The 9128-nt window shown below is 36.0% G+C and overlaps 1 protein-coding gene across 1 annotated transcript in view; it reads right to left on the bottom strand.

The window, feature by feature from the left end:
• Positions 1–552: 552 nt before the first annotated feature.
• ADAM10 (ADAM metallopeptidase domain 10) overlaps positions 553–9128 on the bottom strand; it is a 138257-nt gene continuing 129681 nt past the window's right edge. The window contains 2 exon segments of the mRNA XM_030318087.1: positions 553–2813; positions 4593–4719. Of these exon segments, the coding sequence (XP_030173947.1) occupies positions 2719–2813; positions 4593–4719 (222 nt within the window). The 3' untranslated portion in view covers positions 553–2718.

Below are 9128 nucleotides of genomic sequence, written 5' to 3'. Positions count from 1 at the left end.
AGTTGTAGCTGGTCTTGATTTTTTTTTAAAAATTGGGGGGCAGATTATTCTGTGCAGGACACCATTCTGGTCTTATAATTCTTTTCCTAGATTAAGACCGAAATGTCAGTTCTCTCCTTATTTGCTATGAATTTGACAAAACAGGAAAATGTGGCTCCAAATTTTAAAACATAGTTTTTACTAAAATAGACTTTGAAAATAAATGAGGTACTTAGTATTCAAACCTTTGCGAAATACATGTAAGACCATGGTTTCCAAAATGACTCTGCTTTTCTACCAAGACAAAGACTTTTAAACATTTTGAATATTATTTAGAAATAACGTAAAGCAGTTAAGTGTTTTTTTAAAATGATCATTGTGTGTAGATACAGAGAGATCTAACCATAAATTTTTTTCATGGACTCCTAACTAGGAATAATAATATCTGTATGTGCAGGAAAAGAGACAATCGTCTTTCTGCTTAATAATCGCTTTCAGTTAGTAAGGAAAAGCTGCTTTGTGGGAAGCTTCTTTTGATAGTTCTCAGAGTTCAAAGAGTATGGAACCTTTGAGTTGATTTCATCAAGTCTATTTATTAATGCATTTCAAGTTTCAAAAAACCTTACATCTTTGCACAATACTTTATTTTTTGCAATTTTTAGTAAAAATTTCCAAAGTGAACAAAAAGATACTGTATAAAACACAGTGGACATTAAACTGACAGTAGTATTAGATCTCATTTGTCTTGATCCTTTTGTTTTACCACATCTTGATTTGCAGTGGAAAGAGTTCAGTGCACGTATCTCTTGTCAGAAAACATTTAACTTAGACTCAAAATAAAATAGGGCAGTGTGTACCTGCCAAAACCCTACCACAGGATAACATTACAGGCAAAAAATGTACATGTTCCAAAGTCTACCACACTCAAGAAGTTACTAAGAACTCTTGCAGAATAAAAGTCACCATTTTAGAAATGCAAACCCACTTCCAACCTTTGCACAGTCCAAAAACAAAGGCATTTAAATGATTTAAAAGCAATTACATACATATCTACCTACTTGTTTGTTTAGAATTATTTATAGTCTATCTGGGGTTTCATGTACAAAATTTGTCTCTAAATCATGTACAAAAAGCTGTATTTTGAAAAAAGTCACCACATACTGTACAAGTTTACAAGGAAGAGATCCCATTATTTTCTCTAGCATTTTTGGCCTTGCTGGCTTGCGTCACATTATGAGAATGATTGTGTAAACCTTATACTCTTAAGAAACAAAAAGGAAAAAAAAAAGCCAAAACACAAATCTTTTCACTGTTCCCTAAATTTGCCTCCTATGTGAAGCCAGAAAAATCATAGCTGTTTACTTCTAATTTAAGTGATGTAGTTGGAAAACAGAAGCAATAAATACGTCACAAGCTTAAAATTTTTTTGTAATGCCCCCTTCCATTTCTGCATAGCAATACGCCTGTTAATACATTAAATGCTTTTGCTTTCTTTAAAAAGCCAATTATTTACATCTGTTTAAAAAATAAATTTGGAACGGGACATTGTGCTGTTTCACCTTCATTGTTAAAATATTTTAGGGAAAAAAAATGTCAGAAGGCCTATCTACAATTTTAACTACTAGTTGAGCAAATCACCCTTCTTTAGTGGTTACCAATGATCAGTGATAATATGCTGAAAAAATCGTTCCGGTATTTTGATAAAATAAAAGACCCAGCTTTTCTTTTCCAGGTCGGAGAAAACCAAAAACATAATTAGCATACTTTAGATATATGGAAAGCACAAATAACAGGCTACAAACAAAAAGAAGTCATTTCATTGACGTAATTTCTACCAAAGCATGAATAAAATTTCACCTATCGATTCAAAACTGGAATTGAATTAGAAAGTTTAAAATAAGTAAGCAGAAATCAGACATTTGCGTAAGAACTAACTCTGAAGTAGTATGCTGCGTATGTCCAGTTTGCACACGTAACTGTGTTCCTCAGCATAGCCACTCATGTGCTCTTAGCAGCCATTTGATGAAGACAAGATGAATATCAGAACCAACTCCATCATTATAAAAAGGTAAATGGATTCTCACTTCAAAACTGCCTGTGTAAAGCATTACAGAATCCTGGACCACTGAATACCACCATTCTCTGTTATCCTGAGTATGTCAATTAAACAGTAATTTTTCATTAAGAGCGGAAAAATTTTATAATACAAAGAAACATCCATATTGCAATTTCTGTTTACAATTGCACACAGAAGTACAGTGTACGTAAGAAATACATGTCTGCATATAACAAGGTATGTACATTGGCAAGTGATGTCTCCAATGTTGAGGTGGTCGAGCCTCCTTAGCCTTGATTGGCAGTTGAAAAAAATATATATATATTTCAATTTGTGATAAAAGTTTATCGAGAGCCAAGTTTGCCTGCAAGTGAAGAAAATGCAGCAACGAAGAACAGGGAACACGGGGCACATAATAATATTCTAAGACTTTGTGCCATTACGTTAAAAATAGCTGTCCATAAGAAAATTGGGTTCCTTTTCCATCCCCCCACCCCCAAATTGGAATTTTCAGGCTTTAAAACTTATGTAATTCCACCTGGTCTGAGGACATGATCTCTTGCCATTTTTTCTTCGACTGTATTTGTGAGGGTTTAGTTTGGGGATGATGATTTAATAGGTGTCTCTTTGGAGTGAAGTTTTCCCATTGTAGGCACTAGGAAGAACCAAGGCAAAAGCTGCAGTTAACGTCTCATGTGTCCCATTTGATAACTCTCCCGGGGCCTCTGACGCTGGGGCTGCTGAATGGGCTGTGGAGGTCTCCTCCTCTTTAAAGTGCCTGTGAATCACAAAAGTAAAACGGATTTACTGTGTGCTTTTTAATCTTAAAAAACAAAGGTAACACTTCAATAAGAAAGGTTCTAGATCAGCATTGTATGTGTAATTTAAAAATTTCTGGTAGCCGTAATGAAAAAAGGCAAAAAGACAGGAAAATAATGTTCATAATTTTTTTTATATCACTTAATTCAATATAGCCAAAATATTATCATTTCAAGGTGTATCAATACAAAAAAGTATTAATGAACTATGTCATTCTTTTTTATATGCGAAGCCTCCCAAGTCTGGTATGTATTTTATATTTATAACACATCTCAATTTAAACTAGCCACATTTCAAGTGTTCAACAGACACAACTGTTAGATGAACATGAATTCTGAGGACAGAATCCATGAGGAATAAATTACTGAGTGCCTTTGAGCAAATGACTTAACCTCTCTGAAACTCAGATGCCTTGTCTGTAAAACAGGGATAATAATGAACTCATATAGTCTATATATATAATCTGTGAAGATTATATGACAATTCAGTAAAGGTGTTTTTTTGTGAGGGTTCAATAAATGATAGGGTTGTTGGTTTAAGTTTTTAAAGGTGAAATTTGCTTAAGGTGAAATCAAATAAAAGAAGTGCTACATTGCATGAGACCATAATTGGTAACATATCTAAAGAGGGTCATGTGGCCCTTAGGAATCCCTAAGAAATTAATATAAGTTTTAGAGCGCTGACACTGTCAATTTACAAAAAGCAGTAACATCAAAATCCAATTTCCTGATTGCCACCAAGATATTGTCACAAGCAGTACTGAGACTACTGAGCTCTCTTGCCCCACGATAGGGAAATTCAGGGGAGCAACTGAGGGAAAATAGAGAAAACTGTAAGGAACCCCTAGTTTTAAACTACTTTATGTAGGGTAGTAGATGTGGCCTGAGGCAAGAGGCTTCATGAGAAGTCTGTGCAAGGTAGGAGAGGGACAGCTGCCAGTTAGCTCTTGTTCTCCTCTGCCACTGTCATGGGATGATGTATGCCCTACTCCTAGAGTGAAGAGTTCTGGTCCAGGCATTCTGAGGGCAGCACAGAAGCCACAAATACCTTGGGGAAGGTGAGGGAGAAACAGATGGGGACCAAATAACCTGGAGCAGTTGCCTCGTACTCTTTTCTTCTCCAAATCCCTGGAGCTAATCTAAAGAAAGCCTCCTCTCCGAAGCTGTGTCTCCATGAGAGGTAAAGGGTAGAGACCAAACCTCAGGAGTTATTTTCAGAGATGGAGAGTAACTATGGTTACTTGGTGACTGAAGCCTCTACCGTAAGACCCTCCCACAAACTGTCATCTGTATTTCCCCATAAGCATCACCCCTAGGGAAAATGAGTTTATGTGCCAGGAAATATTTCAAGAGCATAAACATTAGAAACAATAGCAGAAGTACAGCTATTAGAATAGAAAAACCAATCATTTAAAAGTGGTTGATCATAAGAAAGACAAAAAAAAAGGGAAGATTTTAGAATATGAAAAGTAAGAAAACAAGTATCAGGCAAAAAATAAATTTTTCTAGGTCTAAATATTTTTAGTGACTCAAGACAGATTAGCATTAAATTGGCAGCCATAAGTTAGAATGGATTCACAAAGAACACACTCAAAACTCAACTAAATAATTCATCCAGTGATCTCATTTTCAAGGAGAAAGTACTATAAAATTAGTTACTAAAGACTCATTTAGAATTCAATTCTGCCCGCTGAACAGTTCTGAGTTAAAAAAACACAGTCTTGCTCAGACTGTCTTACCTGGAAGAGGTTTAGGAGGAGGCAGCTTTGGATTACTACTTGGAGTATGAACACTGCATATCTTAATAAATCCAGCCATTAGCATGATCAGGGCAATTCCCATAAGTAATACAGCCCACCAATAAACCTAGAAAGAAACAGATTTCTCTACTGAAAAAGCTATAAAATATTTTAGGATATTTTATATTACATAAAATATATATATTACATTTTAATTTTTGAAGAACATTTGTTCAGAACACTTGCTCATTGGGAGTTGTACAGATACCATATAAAAGCACATACAGATTTTTTTTAATGTCACAGAAATATTAAGGAAAAAGACAAAAAACGCCCATACTTTCACACCCTAGATGAAACCACTCAATCTTATTTTTCTTTCAGTTTCTTTTCTAGATATAGCTATGGTGGTCACACACACAGATAAACTCACATGCAAAACTAAGGTCCATCCTGCATATAGTTTACACTGTATTTTCCCATGTTATTAAGTATTTTATGGTTTGAATATTTTATTTATTTATCTCTCTCTCTCTCTCTCTCTCTCTCTCTCTCTCTCTCTCTCATAAACTATGTCTGTTTGCCTTTAGATTCTCCAGGGGCTTAGAGGGTATATTAGTTACTTTAAATTCTACTTCTAGATAAATTTTTAAAATAATCTTGAACCTATGCTTTTTTCTAATCGTCAAATACTAAATTCTCTCTCTTTTGAGCCTCCCCCCTTTTCCTGTTATTCTATTTCATTTGAAATTTAAGCCCCAGACTACTGCTATGAAATTATTTTATCATAAATCTTAGCTTTCACTGTATTATATATGTAATATATAAATATTATATATTTGAATCATAACATCTATTATTTATAATAATTTATTTAAAGGTTAATTGTCTTTTTTAATATGAAAAATGGAAGGATATACACATTCTACAAGCAAAGTTTACCCAGTCTAAGAAGGAAGTAAAACTTTCACTTCTAGCTTAAATCATATAATCAATTAGCCAACCAAAAAACTTCAAAAATTACTAGTATAATCTTATTTACAGAAAAATTACTGTTTCTATTCTTAATAAATTCTAAGTCTATTTTGCAATTCAAAATACTCAGATTTGGTTTTAAGACAGTAAGTAATAATAAGCATCATACAAAACAGTTACAACTTTATAACCTTCACATTGGTTTAACATAGACTGATGTATTACATATATAGTTATTGCTAATTATAGCCCAAGAAACCCCCATTTAAGATTTTCTATGATATGAAGTCTTATAACAGCCTACTACTTCTATACTGTTTTTTTATCCAGCAGTGACAACATAATTAAAGTAATAAAAACTGAAATAAAAATACATGTTGTGGGAAATGCCCCAAGCCACTTTTTTCATGTGTGCATAAAGGCTTTCACATACAAATTTATTTTTAAGTTGGTTTTATTTTGAAAGAATCTCAAACTTATAGAAAAGTTGCTAGTACAACAAACTTTTTAAAATCTGGAACCATCTGAGAGTAAATTCTAGCATGATGCTCTGTTATACCTAAACATCTTAGCATGTAATTTTACACCATAAGGGGTTTTCTAGATAACCACAACACAATCATCAAGATCAGTAAATTAGCACTGATACATTACTACCATTTAATCCTCAGACCCCCTCAAGTTTTGCCATTTGTCCTAATACTATCCAATTCAGAATTACGTGTTGCTTTTAGCTGCTGTATTTCTTTAGTTTCCTAAAATCTGGAAAAGTTGTACAGTCTTTCCTTGGTTTATATAACCTTGACACTTTTGAAGATTACAGGCCAGTTACTTTGTATTATATGTCCCTCAGTTTTGGTTTCTTAGATGTGTCCCTATGATTAGATTCAGGTCATACATCTTTAGTAAGAATATCACAGAAGTGATGCTGTGTTGTTCACATCGCATTCCATCAGGTGACACAGGTTTTTGATCTCGTGACTGGTATGTTAACCTGATCGCTAGACTAAAAGGTGATACCTGCCAAACTTCACCATAGAGACACTCTTCTTTTTTGTAGTCAGTGAGTCTTCTATAGGGACATAACTTGGAGCTACATAAATATCCCCTTCTTCATCAAACTTTCAACTTGCTCATTTCACTCAGTATTGCCTCATGGTTTCCTATTGTATTCAATGGGTTTATAATCCATTACTATCACAGTGTGTCTTTTGAACATGTCCCTACCAGTCTTTGAGCAACTTTACTTTCTGGCACAATTAATTCTAGGTTTATCTTATTCTTTCCCTGCCCCAGCCCTCAAATCAGCTGTTTCTCCAAGGAGCCCTGGCAGAATTGCCCCTCCTATGTAGACACCCTTCTCACACAACACTTGTACTCAGATATCCCAAGCCAGCTGCCCCTCCACAAGGTGCCCTTCTCACCTGCTTGGGCTTTAACACCTCATATTGGTCTTCTTCCCCATTCCGTACCCTCCCTACTTTCCTCAGGCTCTAACACCCTGTTGTGTGCCACTATAGCTCCCCCCACTTGGCATGGATGCCCACCTTACTTGTCCTCACCTAATGGCTTTAGGAATATACTGTTCAAAAAGACAGAGGTAATGCAATTCAGCCTCACTGCTGAAAGATCTGATTTTTTCAACAGAAGCTACAAATCTCAATTTTTATGTGGAATCTATTTTTAAGTGCTGTCAACTCACTCAAAATTTCTAAAAACAATACACAGACCTTACAAGACATGTTTACAGAATCTCGGTTGGAAACCACAAGTTTACAATCTACTTTTCAGAGTTCACTTTTTGTATCCTACCGAGACTGCTAGAGAATCTTTTAAAATTTTCTTTTGGTTTCTATAGAAAATAACTTCCAGAGCCTTGCTCTACTTGTGAGTTTTTAGGATAGTATTTCCTTTCTCTTGCTGCATGAATTTTCCATAGTCTATATGCACAGCTTCTGTCCTGTTTCTAGCACCCGGAACCCTTTTAAATATGCCACTTAATGAAATAGGACCTTCTTCTCCCTCCACTGTCTGCATTTCTGACACTCTGACCTAGTAAAATACATAAAGAACTAAAATCACCAGTTTGTACTACTCAAGTGTTCTTCCTGCTCTATACCAGTAGTTCTCAACCTTGGCTTGGCATGTTAGAATCATTTGGAAAGCTTTTAAAACTCAAGATACCTAGAGCAAATCCCAGACCCAAATAGCGTGCGGGTGGGACTATGACATCAGTAATTTTATTATGCGGTATCTCATTATGCAGGCAAGACTGAGAACCACTGGTCTCAAACTTTTTCTGTAAAGGGCCAAACAATAAATATTTTAGGCTTGTCTCTGTCAAACTACTCATTTCTTCATTCTAGTACAAAAGCAGCCATAGATAACATGCAAACAAATTAGTGTGCCCATATTCCAGTAAGCCATTATTTACAAAAACTGGGAGCAGGCTGGATCTGACCCATAGGCCATGGTCTGTCAACCCCTGTTCTACACCCATATACAGAACATTAGTTTGGAGCCTTTATCTAAAATGGATACCATCCAACACTAACTCTTTAGTTCTAAATCTCTAGCCCAACTACCAGCCTAAGAATTTTGGGAGAAGCTGAGAGTCTATGACTGGCTACAGAAAGAGAGAGTCCTATGACTGGGAAATGCTGCTCAAATAATCAGCACACATATGGTAAAGGGATGGTTCCTATCACTGAGTAGATCTAAGAATTATCAGATATGCTTATTAAAACACAGGTTCTCAGGCCACAACCCTACAAATTCCAATTCTGGTGTTCTGGTGAAAGGCCCAGGAAACTGCATCTTAAATGAGTACACCAGTGATGAGGATGCAGATGTGTGCTTCTTACCCAGTTTAGACATGCTGCCATTGTGGTACACAACCCCTGTGAGCAATACAGGAAGTTTAGCATCCCTGAACCTCATCCATCAAATGCTGGTAGAGCCCTTCAGTTACTCTGACAAATACGGTACATTCTCAAATTCCCTCTGGGGAAGAAGTACCACCCCTAATGTGATCCAGCCCGTAAGCAGAAAGGATCAATGGTTTCCTACTACTTTCAGGCTGATGGGCTAATTACAGGAGATGCACATCTATCCCTAATGTTCATTATATTCTCTAACACCATTCCTTCCTTCCAGTCTTCCCTGCTCAAAACCATTTTCCAGGGACACTTGGGTGGCTCAGGTGGTTGTATCTGACTCTTGATTTTGGCTCAGGTCATGATCTCACAGTTTGTGGATTCGAGCCCTGCATCACGCTCTGCGCTGCACTGCAGAACCTGCTTGGGATTCTCTCTCTGTCTCTTTCTACCCCTCCCCCACTTGCACATGCTCTCTTTCAAAATAAATAAATAAGCTTAAAAAAACATCTTCCACAGGGTCATCAGGGTTACAACTACCTAAAATATGGAATTGACTATGCCATTCCTCTATGTAAAACCCTTTCTCAAAAGCTTCCTACCAAGGATCTCCAAGACCATTAAGTGGGAAAGAGAAAAAAAAACAAAAACAAAAAAAGCCCTTGAGCACAATAAAGTACAGCAA

The sequence above is a fragment of the Lynx canadensis genome, chromosome B3, assembly GCF_007474595.2.
Source record: "Lynx canadensis isolate LIC74 chromosome B3, mLynCan4.pri.v2, whole genome shotgun sequence".
Classification (NCBI taxonomy): domain Eukaryota; kingdom Metazoa; phylum Chordata; class Mammalia; order Carnivora; family Felidae; genus Lynx; species Lynx canadensis.
The sequence above is the reverse complement of the archived record's forward strand: the minus strand, read 5'-3'. Positions and strand labels throughout refer to the sequence as shown.